Source organism: Enoplosus armatus, chromosome 13 (genome assembly GCF_043641665.1).
Source record: "Enoplosus armatus isolate fEnoArm2 chromosome 13, fEnoArm2.hap1, whole genome shotgun sequence".
Lineage (NCBI taxonomy): Eukaryota > Metazoa > Chordata > Actinopteri > Centrarchiformes > Enoplosidae > Enoplosus > Enoplosus armatus.
In genome coordinates this window covers 21,416,572-21,444,157 of record NC_092192.1, presented here as the reverse complement: position 1 = coordinate 21,444,157, position 27,586 = coordinate 21,416,572, and the positions used below count along the sequence as shown (strand labels likewise).

Below are 27,586 nucleotides of genomic sequence, written 5' to 3'. Positions count from 1 at the left end.
TGTGTTTATTTGGCCTAAAAGGGCCATAAATAAAATTTTATTCTCTCGATTTATTAACAAGCCACAGGAAGTCCGTGGCTGTCTACCACAGCACTTAAAACATCTCATTCTGGCGCAGTCCACAAAGACATGAGACCCCATCTGAGATACTCCGAGCCGCTGATAAATCTGAAGGCTCTCTTCCTTACTTCCTTAGAAAAATAAAACAAAACATGGTAATACTGTACCAAACTGGAGGCAGAGCAGCGGGGTGATCCTTTTCACGCAGAGAGGGATGCTTTAGAAAGGGTTATGAGCGTGGTTGGGGAAGCTTGAATCAAACAGCAACAACAACAATAATAAAACTATGAAAAACCCTCAAACTCTTTTTTTTTCTTTTTCCCCCTGCAGCGCTGAAGCAGAATGTGCTTGGCTTTCAATCGCTGCAGGGTTGCCCACCAACGTCTCCTCTCTCTTTTCTTTATTCCCTCCCGACAGTCCGTCCTCTCCTCCTCCTCCTCCTTCCTCCTTTGTGTTTTTGCTTAAAATTAAAGTGAAATTATATTCATAATGATAAAAACCTATAGCAGCAAAAGAGTAACAGAGGAATAACAGCTAGAAGCGAGTGACCCCTGGATTTATAAGGAAGGCATGGGTTAAGAGAGGTCCATGGATTTCTGCCCAGGGTCGGGCCTGGGATAGGGGAGCAGGGATCTGGCCGTCCCTCCGAGCTCATCTCCCCTCGGCGGACACCCTGCAGACGGCGGCCATGATGCGGCTGAATCGTTCACACAGCTCCAGGGTGGAGTAGGTGGGCAGCTTGGGAGGGTCGTGGAAGCTTTTGATCTCTGTCGAGCAGTCCAGCAACTTGGGGAGGAAGTCGGTGAGCTTTTCCTGGAGGTTGGCTGCCAGCGGAGGGAGGACAGACAGAAAGATAGTGAATGATTAACTGTAAGAGCCCTGCATCGCAATGCAGTGGATCTCTGATTCCTAAACACAGGGATCGCAGGGTAAATATTTTCAATGTGATGTCACAGGTAGTTCCACAACAGACACGGATTGTAAAACTCCAGTAAATATGGGTCTGGGTGATAATACTCTGCTTTTCCTGAACAAAGGCCAGGAACTCTGAGAACAGGCTCTCTGTGGACTGATACTGGAACCCACTGATAAAAGCTGAATCCTCGTTCAATCCTGTTCTCCTAGCAGGTAATTATTTCCAGGAGCGTCCTCTGAACATTTCTGAGTGTTATCTGACAGACATTCTTCAAAATGATTCGTTGTGTGTAGGGGCTGTTAAACCGCAGATGGTTTTTCTCGATTCACCAATTAATTGTTTGGTTTATAAAATGTCAGAAAATAGGCAAAAATGCCCATTGCAATCGAAGAGGAGTTCAAGGTGACATCTTAAAATGTCTTGTTTTGTTGGACCGGCAGTCTAAAAAGCACAGACATTCAGTTTACAATTATAGAAAAGAGAGAAAATGCTCAAATGTTTGGCCTCAAAACGATTAATCCATGGTCAAAACAGTTGGAAGATTTATTTATTTTTTGTCAAGTCGGCCAAGCGTTTCAGCTCTACTTGGCTTTAAATCTATGTGCACCATTTCTGAAGAAGACTGGTATATGCCGATGTGGCGACACACTCACAGTGAGTGAACGGGCCAGCTCTATTTAAAGTCAAATACTATTTAAAGAGAAATACATGCTCGTTATTTTCTCAATTAATTGATTAACCGTTTTGTGTTTTATTCAACCAATGGTTCAAAACCCAAAGATATTCAGTGTACTCTCATAAAAAAAAATTGATGTGTAATGTGTGAACTGATTATGATGACCTTTGGCAGGGGTGCGGGGAATGCACTAGTAACCTAAGACTTCAACTCTCCAGAAATATCTAATAGGCCGAGCCTGTTCCTTCTCTCCCGGGGACTCACATTCCATCTCTTGGCCCAGGTAGGAGCACCAGCGGTTCCTCATGTCCTCCACTGCCAGCAGGTCCCTCTCGGTGTCGTGGACCAGCAGCAGAGGGATGCAGGGCACCACCAGCTCGTTCATGATGCCTAGGCCTGTGGTCACCTCTGGTTCTTCTCCGGACTCAAACATGGCAGCCGCTTGCTCGTTTAATTTCTGTGGGGGGAGTACCATACTTTCAACACCATTAAGTATGCCGAATTAGCTATTAGCAGTTCCTGTTTGCAAAATACCCATGAATGTGCAGACAGCTATCACGGGATCTCTGTGCAACTGAAGAAAACTGGAAAACTGGATGATTCTCAGGCAAGTTCTGCAGTTTAAAGGAGGGCCTCTTTTCAATGATTTGGAGATAATGATATATTTAAAGTAGCTTAGCTGCTGCTGCTGCTCCAACTGCTGACTGTGCTGGTAAACGGGCCAAATCAGCAGCCAAACAACAATCACTAACTTCCAGCTGTTTTTAGAGCACCAGCATGCACCTGTCTCTTCCACCTCTCACAGTATCTTTGCCTCAGATCTGTCGCTCCACATTCCCCCGTCTCTCACTCTCCCGCTCCCACCTGGGGAGGCGCCTCACAGTTTGAAAAATCTCCGCTCTTGACTCGAGCATTAAGTTGAAAGTTGCCCTCACAGCTTTTAGACAGCAGATCAACCTGGCCAAGGAAAGAAAGACGACTAATTCTTTGAAAATAACTTTGTCAAGGAGCACACTTTGCTGACTCTGCCTTCTTATACTTGTGCCATCTTATGTCAGTGTTTTCATTTTCACTACGTCATTCCTTTCATTATTCTTGTTTAGTTCTTGTCAGTGAAGGTTTCCATTTCTGGAGTGTGCTCACAGTAATCCCACAGACATCATTAATAGCACAGAATATTCTCCAGCCACTGGAACTGAAAGTGGGTCCTGGCGATCTGCATGTGCATATGGATACAAGCTTTTCCTCCCGTTCTTGGCCAAAACCACCTTTCTGTCACAGACAAACTCCCTGACCTCCTCTCTGAGGAAACAACCCTGGCTTTTTTTTTTTTTTTTTTTTGGAAGCCAGTTTGGAATCAGGGACTGCAAGGCTGGATTTGCAAAAACATCCAAGTACATTAACTGTGTCAATGTTAGCAGTGTTTTCAATTAAAACAAGAGCTGAAGGTAAACAGCTGAGCGGACGCAGCCAGAGGTTCTGGCCAGAGATCTAAGATGACCGATCAGGCTGCGCAGAGCTGAGGTTTGAGGTTAGCTGAGGACACGCTTGTGTCTCTTGGTAATGTGTTTACACTCGCTGGCCCTCCTGCTTCCTATTCCCACTCCAATGATTACATTATGAGCACAATGCTGGTGTAAGGTTACTGAGTGCAGCAGTGAGAGGGCCGCTAAAGACCAGTATGAGGCTGATCAGACCAAAATACCCTTAGCCCTAACCAATAATACCAGAGCACAGCCTGGAGCTCGGTGGGGGTGAAATGAAAAGGGGCTCACATCACAACGCTGAAAGGATTTTCATCTGTCAGTATCAGATGAAAAACCTTCAGTGGAATCTTTTGTGGGCTGCAAGCAAGCCAAAGCAATATCTCAGCAAAGCAATTTGATTATAGTACCACAGCTCAGTATTGAAGGGGAAATGTCTGGCCATGTTAGTTTTGCTGAGTCACTTCAGCAGAGGAAGTTTGATACAGAGGAAAGTGAGTGACAAAGAGAAAATAAACGACCTGCTGGACACAAAAGGTGTCCGTTCCAAAACAGACCCTGAAGAGAGGGAGCGCCCTCTTTGTAATCACTTTGTTTCATTGAAGAAATGTGACATACAGGAATAAACATGTCCACTCATATCAACAGAGAGTCACTGTGCTAACTGCATGCGCTGCCTCACCAGCAAACACTCTCGACGGTAATGACCAAGAAGCTCCTCGTCGTGCCCTCTGTACAGCCCCTTCGACAAAAGCTCCTTGTTGTACTGGTGAGAGTAAATCAGATACATCAGAGCCTCCACGTAACTGGAAAGAAAAGAGATAAAGCACATGTTACGTTCAGATAAAGTAGTATCAAAGTCGCTCAGAGAACTTAAGAGAGAGAGAGAGAGAGACATCTCAAAGACAAAATAAACTTGATGAACCCAGTGCACGGCTACAGAGCTCAGCGCTGCACACATTGTAAGCTGCTGCCCTCTGCAGGTGACATTTCAACATTTCCTGGCGGCTACGGATGGGAAATTAACTGAAGATAAATGTAATGTGCAGCACTAAACTCATATGACTTAAAGCTCTAATAAGATAGCTGGAGACTGAGTTAAATTTTTTTTTTCTTCCAACATTAGATATTAGGAGGAGCACTGGGAAGGTGTCACCATACTTTGTCTTCTGAAAGAGCTCCAAGCCAGTCATCATGAAGATGGTTGTCTCGCGGAAGTTCCTGTAAGCCTGATGCCACATCTGATTAAGACAAATAGAAGTTACCATAGGCCAGCTCACTGAAATTCAAATACTAGCATTTTTAATGATTAACTACGTTACAGCAAGGCTATAAAGACAATCTGTAATACCGTATTAAAAGCACTGTAAAAAGGACTGAAATCTACTATTTTAGATAAGTAAAACCCAGAAGACACTGCTGCTGACCTCATATTCATCCATGTTGACCTCCTCAGGCTTAATTAGGCCCAGTTTGGCACGTGCCACATTCATAATGCTCTTACATCTGTGGGGGGTGGGGGGGGTGGGAGACAGGAAGAGGAACTGGCGTTAGTGATGAGATGGTGAGTCACTGTGAGGTGCTCCAGGAGATGAAACAGTCCACTCTGCCCCTAGGCCTCAGCATGGCCTAATGAATCACTCTTTAGTGCTGAGAGGAGAAGTGAAACACTCCTCCGGAGGCTCCTATTGAGGCCACATGCACACATAAATCTAATTATCTTGCTCAAAATAGAGGAGAAGGGAGAAATCAATTTTTCACTCATGAATATGGATTGAGGCCAACAAGCGTAGTTGAAAAGTTTTAAGAGATAGTAAGAGGCATAACACACCCGAATGACATGTGCATCCCAATGTTAATAGGGAGGGAATCTTGATATTTGCCAGCAGGATTACAAAAGTCACTACTGGATATGCGTCTCCTAAGATTTGTGTTTGAATTAAAGACAGAGGGAATGCCATCAGAAAGGATTTGCAGCATGAAAGCGTTGTCCAGATGAGACGCTGTCAGTCTGTGCTGCTGACAGTGAAACTGTAAGTCAGAGTCAAGGTCTCTGCTACCCTCTGCTGGTCACTTTTATGCAAATCATAGAACTTGATCCCTTGAAGCGACTAAGTTTAAACAGAAAAGAACTGAATACACTCAATTGTGTGCCAGATTTTTTTTTTTTTAAAATACAATGTCGTGGCAGAGTGTACAGACTAACCCACCTCTCATCGAAGGCCAGGTTCCTGTCAGCAAACTGTGTGAGCAGAGTCCTCTCCAAGATCTTCTTGGGCGCCTGGTTTTGGATGAAGTAGACGATGATGTGCTGCAGTCGGTAGTCATTCTCAGGAGACGTGTCCTCCTGGGCAAATCTCAGGAGACGAGCATACTCCAGCTTTATGGCCTGACCAGAGAGAGACAGGAGTGACAGGTCAGGGTTAAAAACGTTGATGTTGTTGGTCGTATGGACGTGGACACGATTACTTATTCAGGTCCTCTTCGGTCGTGAACTTAAAAAGGTAAGGATTTTACTTGGAAATTAAATGACTTTCAGACACGATTGTTTTCTTCATATCACGAACTCTTGGACACATAACTCTGAGTTGATTTACGGAGGCACAGCACACTTCTCAGAGCTTCTTCACAGCTCAGACTGAAATAGTGGGACTACAAACGGTCTAATGCTGGACTCATCTACTGTCAATAATAACATTTTGAAGACAAACACCATGTGCAATCCTAAATCCCTCTCTTTGCTGGAGAAAAGTCATAGGTTCAATGGGTATTTACAGTTGGATGCAATCAAACAACAGAGCTTCTACAGTAGGCCGATGTGTCTTCATAGGACTGGTAGCATAAATATCAAATATTTCTAGGAGGGCACACACATTCACTCTTACTTCTCTCTCTGAGCTGGAAAACTGTCCCATATGCAATTCAACAGTATTATTAGAGAGATAATCTATTTATGGAAATCTCTCTCAATAAATTCATGGATACTATTAGATCCTTATAGATCCCCCCCCCCCTTCCCCCCAGTTAGAAATGTATCTCTCTCTTTCTCTTCACTATATTGTCCCTATGGAGAAGCAGCACATAAGGCCGTCACGTGTTTTCTCAGCTTACTTTATGATTGCTTTATTTCTAAAGAGATTTGAGAGGCGAGTGCTCAATTTAAAAAGGGAACGGGCTACAATCATTGAAAAACTTAATTTCCAGAAAGCTCTAAACAAGATGATTTTTTTTGGCAACATCGGAGGTGCTGACTGGATGTGGCTGATTTCAATAATCTAATGTGCTGCCCAGAAAGTTCAGCAGTTCAGGGCTGAGCACAAGTCTGAATATAGAAGACTTTCCCCTCAACGTGATTTGTGTAATGGTTACTGTACTAAGTGTTTTTTTTTATCTTTCTTGCTGCACTGCCAGAAAGTACACAGGAGAAGAACAAGAAACAGATACACATAAAAGAGAAGATGGAGGGAGGTGGAGTGAGTGTGGAATGAGGAAAGGTAAAGGAGAGATGGTGTGTACCTTAAAAAAGGCTGCCTCAGGCCCATTCTTTTCATATACGCTGCTGGATTTGCCAATGGCCATAATTATACCCTGCATGTTGGGGGTCATCATTGCCTGCCCAGGAAGCAGGAACCATGTTAAACAAAAACAACAGGTCCTTGTGATGAACCAGGCAAGGTCAGCCACTATGTTACGTTCTGTGCTCTGAGGCGCTACGATAAAAGCATACCACAGTCAGGGCATGCCAGACATCACTCAGCAGTCCATGCATTGGTTAGAGTGACACAATTGTGAGGGACACAGCCAGTCAGTTCAATGGCACAATGCGCAGTCCTCACAAGGATAATGTGCGAAAACCAAGGCAGGTACAATGACGGCTGTGTGTGACAGACAGCTAAAAGTGCGGGAGACAAGCTGCTACAGCTTATTCAAATCATAACATTGTTTTTCACTTAAAGAGTGACTTGTGTGGAGAAGCTTTCTGTAAAAGGTCAATCTGCCTTTGTGCCAAGATGCAGACTGGCTCAAGAAGAGACTTTTCACACAGGAGTAATGCAGGAAGGCCAACAAAGAGGTCAGGCTTAAGGCGCAGCATTTTCAGCCTCCAGCCAATCCTGAAATCAGTCGACATCAAGTGTCAAGATTTTCTCAGGTGTGAAAAACCTTTATGTGGAGCCATGTGAATGGGCGACGATGTTCTCACTCCATATATCAAACAGGCACAGACTTCTCAGCACAAAAGGGGAGAGAAGATTTGTCTGGGCGAGAGCTACCTCGTCATCATACCCCCCCTCTTCTGATTCAATGACAAAGGTCCCCACATTAGGAATGGCCACCTCTACCGTGCGCTGGCCAGGGCACTCATCCTCCGTGACCAGGTCAGGAGGGGGGGTGGAGGGGGTGCTCACCTGGACCTCAGGCTGAGGGGAGGTGAGAGAGGGAAGAGACTGCAGAGAGAATGGGACAGATGAAACAGGAAGGTTGGAGCACTGATGGAGAGGCAAGGGACGTTAAATGTGGAGGAAAGAAATACAGTGAAATATTAGAAAAATAGCACTCATGAAGAGGTGAAAACTCCAGCAACGCCTGTCGTAAACACAACTTTACTGTCAGACTGACGCGCTTGGGCTCGTGGCCTTCAGCAGGGTCAGACATAGCACTCATCAAATATACTCATATTTATATCTGAACACTACAACATGTGATGCGGCTTTTCCCCAAAAACATACTCTCGGCTGACTTTGTGTCTTTTCGAAACTGGGTTGGACAGATCAAATAACTTGCTATCCTTGTTCAGACTCACTAGGCGCAATTGTGGACATGGTGTTAACTTGAATAAGCATGAAATAGGGATTAAAGGATAGGCTCACATTTAGTATGTCTTAAAACAACACTCACATGCCCAGATGTATGATGAAACATGTTTTTGTCGCGGTGATTGTTCCACCTCTCCATACTGGCCATGAAAAGATCCCTTCCTAACACAACTCCAATTTAACAATAGGGGGAGAAATAGTTGTCCTTCTGTATAAAAGCAGCTGAGGCTTATAAGAGGCTTCCATCGGGATGAATTAGTCTGGTAGGTGTCTTCCAAAGGTTTAGTATTCCTAGTAAAGAATTCTCTCTTTGTGTTACTATTCCTCCCAGCAGCTCAGCACCTTTCACATACAAGTGGTCATGTCATCGAGATAAAAATATTAAAATGCTCTATTACTAAATAAAATAGCAAACAATTACTCCTCAGAATTGAGTTACTCATGGGGAAAAAGATGACTGCGGATGAAATAAAATGTACATGTAACTTACATGTAAGCCGCATGATGGGTGACAATGACTTGGTGGGAGTGTGGCGTCATGTGTTTTACGTACTGCATTTAACAATGCTTCGGGGCTTCTCTCCTCCTGCTCAGCAGCAGCTCTGAAGATGGCCCTCTCGGTGTCCTCCTGCAGGTGCTTGGAGTCATTCGTGGGTGATGGCTGCTCCATGTACTCAGGGTCCTGCTGGGGTACTGCAGGAGGGCAACGACACCATCAGAGAAACCTAAAAAGTGTCTGGTCCTTTACCTTTTTTTCTCTCCAAACGATTTTCTACATGTTTTCATCTACACAAACGCCAAAACAGCAGTGCAGTTGGTATAAATGTATCTGCATTATTGTGAGCATGATTGCAGAAATGTTCCATTTACCAATAACCAGGGTTACATGTAGAAAAGCTCTTATTTGGGACAGGTGCCTAGATTAAAATGTAGTTTAGCTAATAATGGTGCGTCCACATTAAAATATCAATGGGTTCCATTTCATGTCAGCCAGCTAGACCTTTCCTGTGATATACTGTATATATTGTATACAATATTATACACAATAACCTGTCAAAGGGAGTTAGAGCTGTAAGGCTGGATGCCAATATTTCAAGGTCATTTCCTCATCCTTTTATAACTCTCTAGGGAACAAGAGTTTTTCTGTATTTATCTTCCTACCAAGTATTGATTCTCAATTAAGTATTCTACTCTGTATTCTGAGTGCCATGACCCTGACCTGCGTTGTCTGGAGGGCTGGACTCAATACTCATGGGCTGAGGGGAAGAGGAGGTGTTGGAAGCTGCCGCGGCGGCGGCGGCAGCGGCTGCGGCGGCCAGGGCCAGCTTCTCCTGCTGGGCCTTGCGGGCCTGCAGGGCGTCCCACTCCTCTATCTCCTTGTCAAACAGCTCATTGTCCTCCTTCACGTAATGCTTCAGGTCTGGAGGCAGTTTGTCCATGCCGCTGAGGACCTGTCCCGTTTCTTTATCAAACTCCTCTGCACAGACAAAAGAGAGAAACAATGAATGTAATCTGGTATGCTAAAAAAAATAAAAATATGACAGCTCATCAAATGTTTGTTTTGTAGAAACTCTTCCAACAGAAAATAATCACTATTTATTTTCAGTCCTACACTAGAAAAACAGAAATGCTTTAGCTATGACTCGCTCTAGATGAGCTGAAGATGATTCAAACAGATTGTTTGACAAAAACTCGGCTGTTCTTGTCAAGATTTGTCATTTTCACTTTCAATAGCAGGTCTCAGCTGGTCAAACCACAGCAAACTGTCCTACAGGAGATGTGGCGATACAAAGTCTGCCTGGAATCAGCTTCACTACTTTGATTTAACTGAGCCAACAGAAAACAGAACATTGGACATAAGAGCTATTTTATTCTAGGGTTAAATTTACAACAACCTCAGGGGTAAGGCAATGTGGTTACTAGCGCTGGAACGCAAAGCTTCTATCTGTTTATGTCACAAAAATATCTGTATTTGGATTCATGCAGGAAGTGGGCAGGGTTTGTAAAGGACGTAGTTAGAAATTGTCTGGACCGCTCATAGAATTTAAAAAATAACTTTATATAAAAAATAAACATATTATATGTGAACCATGTGCCTACATTGGAATAATGTACTGGTATTTGTTTACATCCCTAGTTGTTACGTCCAGATTTAAAGGTATGACATTATGTGATAACCAGCGAGGGAGTGAAACAGAACAAGCAACAGAAACCAGAGAAAAAGAGGTTAAGCAAGAAATGTTTAACATCAAATGACAGTAAACATGACTGAATCTGTCCTTCACCCGACAAATAAGTAGCAGATGTTATCTATTGGTCTGTAACTGTGGCTAGGTAAAACAAAATGGCAGAGAGGGAGACCAAAACGGACCTCTTACACAATTCCTGCAATTGTGCATCAAAGATGCATATGAACGCTACTACTTGCTAAACCTCGGTCCATGCTTACCTTCTATGAGAAAGGGCTTCTTGTCGTTGATATACATGAGACAGTAGGCACTGGCGTTCCGGTAGCCTCCGAACGAGTCCCTGACCAGCTCCTCCCAGGACGACTTGGTGACAGAGATGTCGTTGTACTTCATCCAGCAACGCTGATGTGGGTCGTAGATGTAAGCCCAGTAGTGGCCTGCATTGGCCTGGCCTTCATGAACCAGCACCGCGTGAAGCCGGTATGGAACCTAGAACAAAACAAGGGAGATACAAAATGCTGATTAACAAATGGAGCAGTTGATGTGGCTTTTTGTGTTGCAAATATGAGTGTTATTTGAGGGAATTACAGAAAAGTTGCTGCTCACCTGCATCATAGATTTGTCAGAGTACATCAGTTCAATGGTTCTGTGGATTCTGGTTATACTGCCCTGCAGATCTGGTGGGATGAACATCATATACAATCTATTATTAAGTGCCAATCTAATGTTTACTGTAGCAGTATTACAGAGAAAGCAATGGACATAAGGGGTTGCAAATGGGGGGCAGGTAGACCTACCACGGGTGTCATTTTCCACTTCATTCCTCCAGCGATGCAAGCAGCCCTCGAGCACCCTCAACTCTTCTTCGGTGATGTGGCGCGGGGCAGGGTGCATGGGGAGGTCGGGAGGTAGCCGCGACTGGGTAAAGGGCTTATGAATGGGTACTCTCTGCTGCTGGGCTGCAGTGGGAGCTGTGGTGGGACCCGAGGCGGGGCCTGAGCTCTCTAGGGGAGGCAAGGAGTCCTGCTCGGCTGTGCTGCAGGGAGAGAGACACAGTTTATAAAATGAAAAAAAAAAAAAAAGGATCTGGTCCAATATTCCAATACCAGCCATTTTGCAGCTTAAAATAATGCTACAACAATGAAAAACTAAATCCTATGCAGGCTTGGGGGTCAGAGCAGACAACACCTCAGGAAATATTGAAATTGCCAGTGAGGTTAACTTAGCAGCTCACAGCACCTCAGCTCTGCTGGAAAGGTATGCAACGTTGTGGTCAATACAGTACGTATTAGACGGGACGTGTCTGCCCTCAGGTCAAGATATGATAAAAATATAATTAAATACAATTTGGACTGGACATATTTTGTCCTGATGGCGGTGCTAGATGAACGGTCTGGGGATCACCAAGTGATGAGTGCAAGAAGGTCTGTACAAAAAACTTTATTGCAATTCACCTATTAAGGTGTTGAGATATTTCACTAAAAGCCAAAAATATCAACCTGCTGGTGGTGCTGGAGGAAAAGTCAGAGGGGGGGATCACCAAAGTCAGTGGTCATGCTGTGGGGACCAGGAGTATCTGTATGAAATTTCACTGCAGTCTATCCAATAGCTGTTGTGATATTTCAGTTTGGACCAAAGTGACGAGTGGACTGACCAACAGGCTTTGCCATCCCTAGAGCCATTCCGGCAGCATAGAAAAACCACTGAAAAGAACCACTCAGATGAAAAGATTGGTTTTGACAAGTTGTTTTCAGGGGAAAACAAAACTCTTAAAACCCAACATACACTACCTGCTCAGCACCAAACAGCAGACTGACACAGCTGGAGACTAGCTGGTGAACACAGTGGAGCATTTAGCAGCTTAAGAGCCATACATTTCCTTCAGCAGTTGGTAGAGACCACAGTAGAGATCAAAAACTGAGCTAACAGAGCTAGATGAATCTGTCTTGGAACATTTGTATGAGCAAGCCTATTGAAAAATTAAGTTTAGGATAAGAATACAAAAATGCCCTTGCGTTGCGTCCCGCTCCTGAAACTAACAGAGCAAATGATGGAAAAGCAGTGACAACAAACTGCAGGCCATCTGTTATGACACTTGCCTCGGTGCGGATGGCTGTTGTCCTGTTGTGCCACCGGGGGGCGCTGATGAGTCGATGTCTTCCACTGGGGAGGTGCACACCGGCTTACTGGAGGCAAACTCCATGGCATACTGGAGGACATCTGCCAGAGGAAACCTCTTGGGGCCTGAGCCATAACTCAGATACCTGAGAGAGGACGGAGAGAAAGAGTGAGGAGAAGCAGTGGAGCCGAGGGCCAGAGAAATGAGAATAGAGGGCATAATGACAGACCGGTCAGAGTGAGAAATCTCTCTGCATGGCTGTCTACAGAGGATTATTGACCTTGGCTAAATAAGCAGGTATTGGTTGGTGGACAAGAAGTACCTCTCCAGTCGCTGTTGAAGCAGAGTCAGATGCTCTTTCAGCCTCCTGATCTCCTCCCTCTTAATCCTGGTTATTTCCCTGTTCCTGTCCATGTACCTAAAAAGACAATGACCACAGCGAAGGCTTCAGTCTTAAGGAGACTTGGGATTAATTGCTATTTACTACAGACAAATACTGTGGCAATATTTCTATTACCTGTCCATGTAGAGCATAGAGGGGAACTCAAGCTTGTTGTGGATCTTCTCAGGCCGTCCCAGTGCTTGGTTAAACTCAAATCTCGACAGTTCAAAGGTCAACACAGGAGGGAGTTCGGTGAACCAGTGCTGAAAGAAAATGGGACGTTGACCTTGAGATTCATTCTCTTACCGTTTTAGAATATAGTGTTAGGTATTGCATTTTCCCTGGAGTAGATTTGACCTGCATCACAACATGGTATGGATTTTGACAAAGGAAACGTGGGGAAAGAGAGAGAGAGCGATGACATCTATCTATTTTAACTTTTTCTTTATTTGGAACAAAATAATTATTTTTCTCCCCACTTAGACTTACGAGCTTGCCCGAACTGTACACTTATTTTTAGGGGCACTGGAGGAAAATTAAGGGGCAATAACATTTTAAAGAAAACAACATTAATGTTCTTTTTAAAACAATAAACATACCGTATGCATAAGACACAGGGGCAAAGTGACTGAGACTACTTTAGAATTTTGAAACATAAGAACTTTGGACCTCACAAAGGACAGAGACGCATTGTGCTTCACGAATGCATCCCTTTTCAAACAGCAAAGAGTGGTTGGGGTTTTAACATTTTACTCAAGTCTGAATCCAGCATCGAATTTGCTTATTTAACCTTTGACTGTACCCATTTATGTTCAGTTCTTAACTTTTGAAAGTTACTAAAATGATAAATAACTCAAACTCAAAAGATCCAGTTGAAATCTGTAAGTTGAAAGGACAGAAACAGTTTTGAGTGGCAGCCTTGCCGTGTCAAAGTTAGTTTCCCCTTGCCTTAACCTCCCTAACCCCAACAAGTCATTTTCTGTGGTGCTTCACCTGAACCCAGCCTCACCAGTTATCTCCATGACGCCTAACCCAACCACTGAGACTGAGACCGTTATGGGAAAGGGGCGGGAAACACATTTCAAGGGGGACAACAACTGTTTAGATGAGGAATCCAGAACAAAGTGTTATAAATAGCATGATTAGTGTGTGTGTGTGGGGGGGGGGGGGTCATTTGTTTGTGGTGACCACGCCCCTGGCCATTTCATTTAAATAAAAAATTAAATTATTATTATTATTATTATTAAATATTCGCAATTATTTGTATGACAATTGACCGTCAACTAAAATTGTGATATCATCACCTAATTCATTTTGTGATTTCACCCTTGGGTGGAGGGTCACTCCTGCTCTGTCTCCAAAGCTCCCTCCCTCCCCTCCCTCCCTCGTGCTTTTCCAGAGGGCTGGGTGCCATACTCATCTGTGTACTGGCCTGGTAATTAGCTGCTCCCAGCTGCTGTGGGACAGCGTAGGCAGGGCTACAGCTAACCAGAGGTCAAACTCAGAATAGCACAGGTGTCACATAAGGGCAAGGAGGTCAACCCTTTGGAGAGGATCCACCACACACACCCAAATGATTGAACCCGATTGTCTTCTCTTAAGTGCTACCGATAAGAGGTGAAAATGGCTTGCCACGGTGCTATTAACATATCATTTCTAGGTACATCTTTATGTTGATGCACAAACATCTGGGGATGAAAACAAACTTTATCCATTTCTTTGTTTAACTTCTGAAACTGACCTCTTGTCCAGACCTGGCAGAGTTCTCTGCTGAGTGCAGGGACTCGATCTCACCCTCGATCATTGCTGCCTCAAGACATTCGTGGAGATCCTTGAAGCCATTCACCTGCAGGGGGTACTGCCCGAACATCTCTGTGTTTTCAAATTTTTTACCTGTGGAATTACACACGTACAATAACAGACATAAATACATACACACAACATAATTGCTGACCTAACTGAAAGAGGGTTAGGATTAACCTAAGAGGTGGCTGAGTGCCCTTTTAGTCAATCAACGATTTAGAGCTGTGTCATCATCATGTGAGGGAGCACGCAGCCTATACAACATATCACACGCATTGGTCAAAGGTGTGCCAAGCGTGACAGAAAAGTTGGAAAGGCAAAAGGCGTGAGGGGGGAAAAAAAAGCAATAATGGCTCATTTCACACTCATTTGCATCCAAGCTGATTTTCACTTGTTCAGCAGTCACTCACTCATCATTAAACAGCTGCACAGACCTCCCTGCATCAACTAAAAAAGAAAAGAAAGAGAGGAGTTGCTAGCGGACATGCAGATGAGGCATTAAGGTCATTTTACGAGCAGCAGAGTCCACTGGCCCAGCTTTTGGTGGCTCTGGGCCAGTATTGTCATGCATAATAAGCGCAATGTCAATCAGCCATCAAGGTCTTCCACGATCAATGCGACCACTCTCCCTTTTTACATGGACCACATCTCATTAAGACAAGGTCACCTTTCATTACTAGGGGCAAGGACTTGCTTGCTTTCTGGCTGCTGCAATCAGACCATGCTAATGCTTTATCTCTTTGTGATTCTCTGGCTACTCCTCATTTTTTCCTCTTTATTGGCTTTAATTTAACACCTAATCTCACCTTCCAGGACACCCACGGCAAGGAAGCGACCGTAGAAAAGCTCCACCATAGGGTTCTTTGGCTTCTCGCCCTCCCTGAAAGGAAAAAGGAAAAAAAAACGTTGTTTACAGGAGGCATCTGTAATACAGTTCCATGTAAACAATGTATATTTGAGTCTCGGCTTAAAATGTTGCTGTCCATTCTTTCAACTGTGACCTCTGGATATAGGGAGCTGTGGTTACCTGTCTTCTTCAGCCTTCATCTGGAAGGCGTCCTCCAGCCAGTCCAGCAGCTTGTGGGTGAACTCGCTCACATCCTGCTGTTGAGGAAAGCACAGTGATACATAGCAAAATGACCAATTACAGGATTGCCTTTGGGACATGGAGGTCACAGAGTCAAACTACAGGACTTTACTGCACCTACAAGCAAGAAAGTCCAATCAGTCAAATCAATGCCAATGTCTGTCATCTGCTGATTTACACTGAGCTTTGGATATGAGACGACTCGTCTTAGCGGAGGAGTTCACGGATTGCTGAACTTCAAAGGGAACCTGCATGCCACGAGGCCACTCTCTCATAGACATCAATGCCGGCCAGTAATTCAGGTCAATGCCAGCCAACCAACCTGATTAAAGCACATGGTAGTGACATGACTGATGAGTAGAGAGGCCATAAGGCTGACCTCAGTTAACCTCCGCAGAGACACTGGCTTAGTGCAAATGCTTATGTAAGGAGAAGAACAGAACTGGTCTGTACATTTGACATGTGTACATCACATTACAGGATATATTCACACCTAATTACTCGTCAATATTATTTTTTTTTTTTGCAAAGTTCAGAGGGGCTGATGTGGGTTTGAGGATTAATAGTTATAGATTAGAGAGGTTAAGTGTCTCGTATTCAGTAGAGCTGAGTCAGTAAAACTACAATGAAGTTGAGCAGTCAAGCCTGAGGTTGAAAGGACTAGGCACAAAAAAAGGGGATAAAGGGTATTAAATATTTCCGGTATGTGCAAACAGCAAAGAAGAGCTTATTTTCTACAGGACAAAAAAAAAAAAGAATGAATGAACGATATCAACACAACAGATGATTCTACAGGAATTATCCACATTTCTTGTGTGTGACAGTGACAAACAAGAAACAGTGACTGAAACACCCATGTAGTAATAAGAAATCTTTTTTTTTTTTTTTTTTTTTTTAAAAAGGACCTGCACTATTGTACACGTGTATACAAATTACGTAGTTCTCTTCATTGAACACCGCCTGTAATCAGTGAATGTTATTATGCCGAGAAGGTTATTGGGGAAAGAGGCTTACCTGCTGCGACTCACTGGACTTGAAGGCGTCTTTCAGGATTTCCACAGCCCGTGACGGATCCACATATTTCCTCTTGGACCCCACCATGAGGGAGAAGAGGTTCCTCAGCTCCTGCATGAAGGGCAGGTTCCTGTGCTCCTGGTCGGAGTAACACAATCAACAATGTAGTGAATCAAACAGGGAAACAATGCACTATTTACTACCGTCTATATACGGGATTCTCATTTTCTCAAGTCAGTCTTGTGTTCTTTTCATAATGCTTTTCTCAATGTGTGAAGTTTTTATAGCATTTAAAAAAAGATATTTGCATCATATGAAACACTTGAGGGCGGTACCAACTATGGCTGTGGTGGACCAAATTTGTCTGACTACCAGTTCAGTAGGGTTGAGGCTACAAATGTGTAAATATGCCATTGCTGTGTTAACTGGAATAAGCCACTGATTTTTTTTCCCCGCCATACTATTTCAATATCATTAAGCCATGGACTGAAACGCGTCACTTTTAACAACACAGTTTTTGTCATTGTGACAGTGAGATACAGTGGTAACGAGACTTCAGCAGTGCACCATGACAACACACTTGTTTTTCTGTGCTAGTGAGTCGGAGATGCTGATGTAAAGATTAGATTCTAAGCTTTAGCATTCTCACACTGCTAAAGTAAAAGATCAGTGATTAGGACTGAGGGAAGTGAAATGGAGAGATGACTGCCCCAAACCATGCTTCCACAGCAGAGGCTTAGACCAGATTAGCGACAGGCTGCTAACCCTATGGTGAGCACTCTGTAGGGAAACACGGACAAACAAAGGCATGCTGAGAACTATTTGGCCAATGTAGTGGTTACTGTGGCTAGACACATTTGAGTATCTCACATACAGGAGGGTTTCATCAAATGTTTCACACTAGTGGGCACTTCTTGTAGATTGCTAGCAGTGAGTTAAGTGAACTATCAAAGACAAAATGCTAAGCTGCTGTGATCTTAGGGCAAGATCGCACAGCTGCTGAATGGTGGCTCACAGCTTCAAAAGTGTTAAACCCTCGGTGCTAAAGCACTGCTAGCTGTGACAGGCTACAGAAGTATAAATAATATAAACAGAGGTCGCTCACACACATACTAAACTAAAAAGTATTAAAAAAAACATCCCACTCTGACTGTGTTATTGCTGCTTCACTTTCCTGTGGAGAACATGGGAATAAAAGGTGGTGGTGGGGTCTTACCTTCTGGTTGCGAGGCAGGTCGTGGACTCTGGCTGGCGGTGAGTAGTTGAGCACCAGTCTCTGGAACTCCAGCAGGTTGAACAGAGACTTGAGGTTGAAGAGGGATAAAGACATGTCAGCAACATCCAATGATGGGACAGCCTTGGCCCACATACACCGTTGTCATGTCAGAGAGCAACCATGATTAACTGTGCTGAAAAATCTCATGTTGTCTTAGTGTAGAGAGGCCTTGCTCACCAACAAACATATCAGGCCTTGTGACCTTTAGCAAAGTCTGGCATTCAACTCTGTAAAGCAAGGAAGCTACAATAACTCAACTTTGTATAATTATTCACACTACTTGGTACACTTTACATGCATGCTTTATGTGCAAGATACTGCTTCTCTGTCACTTTGTGCCTATTTTCTACCTAATTAAAACACATCACATTTTTAAAGTCGAAAGCTTATGTTCTCTGCCATTATATTAAGACCTCCCTTCTGGCAATTCCAACTCATGCAAGCCAATCTGTCACATGCTTCTGTCAGCTCCAGTTCATAAAACTAGATGATACACAAATATGATGTAAACCAGGACAGTGGTTGCTGCATCATGTGATAAAAGTACTGAGAAACAACCTGAGGTGATGTAGGAAAGTACGGAAATGAGCAAAAACTCCACGGTCACGCATTACGGAACGTTTTACATAACAGGCAAAATCACATTTACTTGCCAGAATATCAAAACTCAGTTTGGTGCGATTTTGTGACACACATTGGGCCCCAGTACACCAGTGACAGCAAAAAGAAAAAAAATCATGATGTTTCATTTCTGTTTTGTACATGAGAGTGAACAGAAAAGGTGTTAAGATTTGTATGTCTTGTCAGGAAAAGAGAAAGTTGTTTACTCCTGTTCTTGCACCAAGTGCAGCGGAGTCAGATTCATGTGGGGCCGTCTTCTCAAGGGTGGGGTTTGCATTGCACACAGGAGCCAGACACCATGTGATGGTGTATCCAGTGTTCATTTGGCATATTTCAGCTCAGGTCACACTCTACCACTGACTCCACCCGCATATAAGCATATACAGCTGGGCTAAAACTTCCTAGGATTTCCAGTATTTTCCAGCACATAAACATTTAGATGAATCTCTTATCCACTTCTACTTAGTGTGACTGGCCCAGATTAAAGCGTTGATTCCTGCATCATTACAATTACAAAAAAGGAATGCAAAAGTGAAGACCTCAGTGCCCTCACAAGTTTCCAACTGCCAAAGAAAGTAGTGCAATAACAGGAAAAGATTGTCAAACATGAGGGATTTTAGAGGATAATCAGAAAAAAATTTTCATTTGTGAATTTTTTTTCAGATTTCAAACACTGCGTTTCACGGTCTTGGACCATCAGTGAGTATGTGAGTGTGCCCACCTGTATGACAGCACTGAACCAGCAGGTATTGCCAACATTTTTCAGCCCCACAGGCGAGTTGTCTATCCTCTTCCTGTCATGTGGGTTGGGTGAATCGCTCCACACTTCTGTGTGGGTACGCTTCAGACTTGCCTTGTTCTCTGCTATGCTGGCCTCCAAAACTCTAAAAACAGGCAAAACATAAACAAATTCAATTAAAAACAATTTCTACCAAATTATCTCAGCATTGCCGATCTCCCCACTAGCGGCAGAGGGAATACCTGCTTCATGTACAATTCAACCACTTCAGATTGTTTCATGTTTGTTTCACAGTAGGGGGTGCGGAATAGTTTTCCTGGATGCCTCGTCACTCACCTGTTCCCCTGTTGCACTTTATCTTGCATTGTATCTCCTACATAGCGAAGTGCTATTTTCTTTCATTTCATTCTTCATCTTGTGAAGAAACACAAAGCTGCGCCACAGCGCTCCCCACCTGATTGAGGTTGCATCCTTCTATTGAAATACAGAGTTCGAAAGCATTTCTCCACAGCAACATGTCTATATGTATAAACCTTGACACAGCCATTAGAGGGGCTTATCTCAACGCTCCGATCAGTTCAGTCAGAATGGGGTTTAATTAAACTGCCAGATTGTGGCTCCTTAGTATTGGGCTTCAGTCAGGTCATATTGTACCTGATATTAACGGTTGTGATTTAAAATGTAATGTTCAGGAGGCTTTTCTTCTCCCTTATCGGGACATAATAAATTAATCACATTTATTACAAGGTAGGTGACCATTAGCAATGCCTTGGACGGTGGATGAAAGAAAAGAATATGACTCCTAAAAGAGGTTAAAGTGGTGACTTGTCCAAATTTTCATTCCCCCATTATTTCTCTGAAATGTGCCCTTGTTCAAATGCCATTAAACCTCAAACCTAGTCTGGGAATGTCTAAAATATTGTACACCCAATTTCAAAACTGCATTTCTTTCAAGACTGTTGGAGACGCTGTTTAACACCGTTCAACTACCTCTTTGACAGAAATGATTTTCTACTACATGTAACTATTATGTGGCGATTGTGTGTGCTCTGATCTGACCTTGTTATATTCAATACAATTAGGGATGATCCTATCAGGTTTTCTGGACCCGATCCCGATCAGAGTCCTTTAGTATTAGGTATCTGCCGATACTGAGTCTAATCTAATCCAAAACGCACATTGACACAATGAAACAACAGCTGTGGCTACTAAATCTGACATCTTATTACTACTAGATCCAAATCCAAAGCGGCTACAGAGAGCTCACAAACCCGACAACAGCCGAGTTTAATGTTGCCATCGTGTTTCTCACCGAATTAACGTTGGCGACATTTGACATTTGAACTGGTGAAAGCGACAGTCAGCGCCGCCTAAAAATGAGAAGCTGCTGCCTGATTGTTTTGTACACAGCTCGTTGCTAATAAGAGAGAAGACAGATAACAAATTTGTTAGCGTCATCCGCTTATTTCTTGGCATATTTGTTATCAGTCAGTAATGCTGTTGAGCCCACCTGCTGATGGCCTGCTCCTCATCAGTGATGCCTGTCTCCCTGAACGCCCGGTTGGACTCCTCCAGGCTGAGGGCGATAGCCCTCTGCAGGTCATCTTTATCGTCCCCAGTCAGGTCAATCACATCTGCATTAAGAAAACACACGCACAAGGTAATTTGGTTTGTATGTACACCAACTTTACCTTCAAGGTTTACTACTATTAATTATGTATGGTGTTTTGTGCTATCACAGTATTTACAATAATCCATATTGGCAAAGCTAAAACATGGTCGTAGAAATACAGAAACCGAATACAGATTGACTGTAACTGAGCTTATATGTTTCCTTTTCTTTTAATCGTCCCTGTGAGGTATCTAGAACTTCAGGGCCAAAAGTTTAGTAAGTAAGCTGCTCACTTGTGTCGGCCTGGCTGCCCACGCTGATGTATCTGTCGCTGGCCACCTGGGACGTCTGATAGTAGGTTGTCTCATCTTGCTGAGGAACCTTGGCGTTCTTCTCTGTCAGAAACGCCACAGCCTCGGCCAGGTCTCCATTGCTCACCTGCAGCAGCAACGTGTTTGTTAAGGCTTATGTCAGCTGGGTATAAACACAGGAAAATAATTAGCAGATCTGAAGACTTTGGCTGCTAGGATAACTCATGCAATTATTTGCTGTTGATCTAATGTAAAACTGTGTAATTGTACAGTTTAGTACCAATGCGTGTGGAACTACATGTACACTCTTGGTGCCGTCAAACTTGGGTTGGGGTTGGACAATGCATGCGCTTCATGCTGTACCTGCAGGGCCTGCTGAAGCAGCTGAACGTCTGTGGTGCCGGTGACCTCCCTCAACTGGTTTAGTAGTGTCTGCTGGTGCTATTGAAGGGAAGAGAATAGAGGAGAGATACCGGCCAGTTCAGAGCAGAGCATGATGGCAGAGAAGGTGCAAGTAGTTTAGACCAGGTTCAGGTTGTAAAAAATAAATAAATAAATAAATAAAAACAATGCCAAGGAATCGCAACTGTGAAGCTGAAAGACAACATTTCAACTCAATCAAATCAATAACAAACTTACTCGACAGCCAGGTGAATAAAGAAAGGCACAATAAAAATCACCGTCTCTATCTAAGGCTACAGGGGAAGGATCAATATTTTCTTTGTTCCATTATTATAAGTATATATTATTAGCAATTTATTTTTAATATTAAAAACTGGTGAGAATTTGTTATATGCTGCATCACAGGCTTTGATCATGATTAAACAGTGCAGTTGACCATTCAACCAATATTGTGGGGATGCACAAATAATGTTGCACCAACATTGTAGGTTGATCATTCTTGACCGATTGCCATTCTTAACGGTGTTTAACAAAACATTGATTAACCATCAACATCCATAGTCATGGCAAAGTCACATTCCACAGAAGCAACATTTGACTGCATCTGGATCAACACCATCCAAATGGTAAACGCTGAGAGGAAAAAAACAAAAAGGCAACCTGGTGCTTTACCCTCCAAATAGATGGGAAACTCTGACCTGCATTAAAAGTAACCATTAATCACAAAACAATCCTAATGTCAAATCACATCAATTCTAATATATTCTCACTTAAAGAACTGATACAGTATCTAATCGGATCGATCAATTCTCGACCCTACTAATGAGTTCAATAAAGTCTGATGACCCACTGATGTCAAACCCAACTGGACGGCACGGCCTTACCACACACACTTAACCTGCAGTGCACGGCTTGAATACATGCACTATAAATAATGGGGAGAGTGCACTTAGTGTCAGCGTCCAAGGCAGAAGTCTTAAGTCTTGAGTGAGAGGAACATGGACTTCTTTCTGACTGCTTTCACTGGTGCAGCAGGCTACATATCAGCGTGTCAGTTCAAAGAGATCTTCATCGGTTTAGAACCAACTACTGTAGGTTGTTTTCACACACCATAGATTGATTGCACAAAACACATCCATGGCAACGGCAGTGTTTCCCATACATAGGCTCTACTGGGGCGGCCTGCCCAGGCAGATAAATTCCAAATTTTTTTTTTTTTATCAATTGTCATTTCATAATGCACACAGACCAGCAGACCTTCATGACAAACCGTGACTCCAAAACCAAGGTACATACCAAACCGTGAATATTGTGTACCATTACACCTCTAGTGTTGGATGCCTAAAAAGAATGCCTTGTCGTATTTAATGTGCCACCCACCACAAGTCAGTTCTGTGGGAACCTGTGGGAAACACTGAAGGCTGTACACCATCTATGTCACTGACATTTTTAAACACTTTTAATGGAGTTGCTACAACTACTACATAAAAGCCAATGAAAACCAGTCATGCTTGGGGGCATGACCTATCATAAAGCAGCACCACTACCAAACAAATAATGCAAGCTTTCATTCAACATGTGTTTTGTGCTCTTGTGCAGGGTATAGATCTGCACTATGAATGTGAAATGATAGAGCTGAACAAATCTGGACTGCACCTTAATTAAACATCAGATATCGCAATCCACTAAAAAGTACTGAGCTCTACTGAGAAAATGGCCTCAGATCTGGGGAAAATAACTCTCTAATCGGCCCACATACACATAATTTTGCTTACAGTGATGTCAAATGGATCCCCTTCATTACCTCCAACCACATTCTGCAGGGGTCCAACACATGACTTGTTGTTAGGGTTAGAAAATAACAGTGTAGTGATTTGGAAATTACACTCTTTGCTCAACCCCTAAAACGCCACTTGTGTGGGCAGTGGGGGAAAGTGAGCAGTCACAGCTGGCGCACATAATGATACCAAATCTTTACCAATCCTTTTTTTCCCCCGTATTGATGTAAAAACAGTAGTCAGAACAAACAACAAACTTTGGAAGTGCACAACCCTGTACAAAATGACATCAGACATGCAGACTAGAAAGTAAATAGAATTTAATTTCAGGTAGGAAAAAGTCAAGTATGGGAGGACTTTGTTTTAAGGCAGAAAAACAGTTGATCACAAAGTAGGTTTGTGTTACTCCTCTTGCCTGGCACACCCAGAACAACATATCTGAATAACTGTAATGATTTAAGGATTAAATAAAGTTATACAGAGCTGTCAATCATGCACCCAAACAATTGTCACTATATTTTCAGATTATTGTTTGCCTTGGAAATAAATTGGATTTAAATCTAATTTTATTGTGATTAAAAATGGATGTGCACTGCTGCAATATTTAATATAGATTACCTCATTATAACTTAAATGGTTACACACTGTGGACACAAAACGATCAAAATGATTTCCCATTCATTATTTGAAGAAGCTAGCGCAGAGGGACTACTATTACACTGGTCTCTAGTAAATGTGAATTTAACAAAACCAACTGAACGTATTGAAGAATATTTATCATCATCACAACAAACTCAGTATTGGAAAAACCTGAATTTACAACTGAGCACTGACAGCTCACTCAAAGCCATAAGAACAGCATCTGTCCCACTGTAGTATTCTGAAGGCACTCTTCCAGGCCCGGGGAAGCTGTTCTGTACCTGGTTTCAGACGTGACTCCAATCCTGCTGCGAGCCACATGATTTTCTGAGAGCTTTCGAAAGCAAAAGTGCTTTATTGAACCCCAGGGGCAAATGTTTTCACAGTCACTGGAGAAAGTGAAAAGAAAGTTCACGCCTTTGTTGGAGTGCCAGCATATAAATAATGCACTACAGCCAATTTGTCTGTGACCATGCTCACGGTTTACTGGAAAAGGATACACAACTTAATACTCATGTAGCATGTTAGGTCATAGCAATAGACTGGTAGATGACAACGAGAATGACACATATGACAACGGAAACCTGACAATCAGGGCTGATTTACAAAAAATAGGCTACAAAATCAAAATACATAATTGCAGGGCCTCTTTGACACTCTTCTTTCAGGCCTTCAAAGCGTTTTGATCAATATTTGTAACAACACATTAACACACACACACAAGAAAACATAATTTCCCCAAGAGCTACAATTACAGCAGGCCAGTATTGTTATGATGGCTGACTGCGTTTGCAGAACATAAAGAGCTCTATTACTGAGGCATTCATAGCACTGTAACTCATGCACTTATAAAAGCTTTACATTTCATCATGTTTCAAACACTGCAGACAAGAAAACATGAAGACGGTGTGTTTTGGTCCCTGTCAGAGAGTGATGGATGCAGGTTTGTTGGCAGGGACACTTCACTGGCGAGGTGTGAGGGAAGTTACACCTGTGATAGATTTGGGCCAAGTCAACCGCAAGAGCAGTTACTCAGACACGCCCACACAGACACATACTTCTCATCTCCATGTGACATGTCTGGCATGGCTGTTTGTCACACTGGTCATCAGCCATCAAGAGGCAGCTTGTGAATAGCACCACAGAATTATCGGCATTGGAACAAGGAACAAGTTACTTTGAGGTTTTACAGCAGGTTGCAGACTAGGGGTGTTTTGAATCCAAGACCGAACCTGCAATACACACATCCATGGTCTTGAGTTGTGCTTCTGTGTCGTTATTTACGTCTACTAGTTGCAGGCGCGGGACAGATATTCTACAATGTGAGTTTTACTCAAAAATTTTGGCAGCGCACCAGTTGTAGTCTATGAGCGGTAGCATGCTAGTCGGCTTAACCTGGTTGGTCAAGCTCATGTAGTGTCACTGCCTCTGAATGGCAAACACAAATGAGAGACCAGAGCTTGAGGATCCTTCCGTGACGTTTTGATTCACTATATGGGAGCATTACGGTTTCTCTGTTAGTTACAGCAAAAATGGACAACGATTAGTGTCAAACTGTAACGTTATGTTGACATTATTCAACTGAAGTCAGTTATGTCTGTGGAAACACTTCCAATGTAACATTTGCAATGGCGATTGTCGATAAGCGGAACGAGACAAATCCAGACTGGAAGGAGAGTCCTTCTCCCCACAGCGTTCACTGCAGATTCAGACTGTGCCAGAGTAATAACTAATGCTAAAAGGAGTGTTTATCGCTGCAGATATGTGACTGAATTTAAGCATAATGGTCAAAATGACCCCGCTGCACTGCGCCTTCACGCCTTTAGTCAGTATGTTGTGCCTGCCCTGTATAAATGAGCAAAAATGGCATTGGTAATTGCATTTTTGTGCCTTCCCTGCTGTACCAAAAATGTACCAAACTGTGAATTCAGTATACCATTGCCCCCCTGTTACAGACAGGGGCATTCCCAGTGAATCTACTATCAGGTTCTCACGGCTGCTTTGTGTGTGCATGTGAAGGAGCTGCACACCAAAACAAATTGCACAGCCAGGATTCTAAGTCCATCAACATGACCCCATCTCACTACCAACCAGTCAACATGAAAACCTACACCACACCCTGTTCTCATGAAGCACTCCAATAATGGACCTGAACTGTAGTGACTACAACTCAGTCCCAACACACACTCATGCACTGTCAAAACAACAGACTGTTATATACTGTTTAAAATAAAAGCTAAGATTAGGTATTTCTATTTATTTGCGAATGTTAAGTCATGTACAGTGGAATAAAATTGCTCAACAATGTATTAGACAATTTTAGCCCGTCTTTACAGTCACTGTTGTTAATCACGGTGTCATTTCAGCCCCTGAAAAGGTCAGACTGCATAATAGGGTTTCTGTTACACTGCTACTTTTAAGTTTGAGTCATCAATGGCTGCTAGGTTATGTTTATGAGGTAAGTGAGTTATGCCAGATTTGGTTGAACACAGCAGGCCTATGCTGCAGAACCGAAGTTCTGCATTTCATGCAGCGTGGTAAAACATGACTGCGATTACGTAACTCTTGTGCAAAGTTATCATTTCTTTTCATGGGGACTCAACATCTAGCATATGTTTTAGAAAGAGCAGTAAAGCGGTTACATAACTAACCAGAGCTATGCAACGCTGGGCATGGTGGTCACAGAGTAAATCCCATAACTAAGTGCCGATACAACGCAATCAACCCTTAATGCACTTTCGTAAACTGAGAGTGTGATCAAATGTAACCTAATAACCTGCCTTCTCGGTTATGACCCATCTCACACTTGGCTTGCTATCTGGATACTCAATCTCCGCCAAGCATCAATGCTAGGCTATGACTCTACCTTCGCCGCTGGCCATGCTTTGTAAACAAAGGTATCAGATATATGATGAGTAGCCTAGGAAACATTTGCACACACAAACATGGGAGTATTCACTTCTCCAAACTAAACATTGTCCTTAGTGGTAACCTATAGTTTCACTCCTCCTTAAATAGCGCCCAGGAAAAATAAAAGATTTACTTACTCACTATTACGATGTTGACGACACTAACGTTAAATCTGTCACTGTCACTTGGCCTTGTTTATTTCAATTGACGACACAGTTAGCTAAGGATGCTACCGTGACCAAGGAAAGTGTCGTCCGTATTAATACGTATGAACCGATAGCTAACGTTACACAACTTACACAAGCAACGCCATGGTTTAACCTAACTTAACTCTACGTTGTATCATTGGCTAACATTGGCTAACGTCAAGAGCTAGCAAAATATTGGATACCGCTTTGCGCTAGGATAACGTTAGGCCTCGTTTAAACAAATTTACTTGCGGGTCCTTGCCAACGGGCGATTCGCAACTCTAATAAAAGATAATTCAAGGCTAATCTAACTGACAAATGCGGTGGCTAGCCGACTCTGCAAATACTTTGCGCCCAAAAACTATGTACCTATACTGTTAGCTTAGGCTAAAGTTAGCTAGCCACCAAGTTAGCTTCTGTAAGCTTACCTTCTGAGAATGCTGCTGGAGGACATTCTGCTCCACGGTCATGGCGGGTTCAGAGATAAATTTAATCAACTTCAAATCAAGAGTAGCAAAACGCACGGGTTACTTTTCATTAAAGCGAATTAAAACACGGCGCTACGA

General features: G+C 43.0%; 1 protein-coding gene across 3 annotated transcripts; it reads right to left on the bottom strand.

Moving 5' to 3' along the window:
• usp25 (ubiquitin specific peptidase 25) lies at nt 1-27,586 on the bottom strand. Of its 3 annotated transcripts, XM_070916810.1 has the most exons (25): nt 27,449-27,586; nt 21,467-21,544; nt 21,086-21,230; nt 20,691-20,814; nt 19,163-19,325; nt 17,761-17,847; nt 16,545-16,682; nt 15,471-15,547; nt 15,250-15,323; nt 14,382-14,533; nt 12,776-12,903; nt 12,581-12,676; nt 12,239-12,403; nt 10,937-11,175; nt 10,746-10,816; nt 10,400-10,628; nt 9,234-9,427; nt 8,504-8,632; nt 6,653-6,748; nt 5,347-5,525; nt 4,564-4,642; nt 4,298-4,377; nt 3,819-3,942; nt 1,917-2,109; nt 1-884 (listed from the first exon to the last, which is right to left on the bottom strand). In XM_070916810.1, the coding sequence occupies exons 1-25, from the start codon at nt 27,488-27,490 to the stop codon at nt 712-714; spliced, it is 3,255 nt and encodes a 1,084-aa protein (XP_070772911.1). In that variant the 5' UTR covers nt 27,491-27,586; the 3' UTR covers nt 1-711. The 3 variants fall into 3 exon arrangements, with proteins under 3 accessions (XP_070772911.1, XP_070772910.1, XP_070772912.1); XM_070916809.1 differs by lacking the exon at nt 6,653-6,748 and having other exon boundaries at nt 8,504-8,643; nt 9,170-9,427; XM_070916811.1 differs by lacking the exon at nt 6,653-6,748.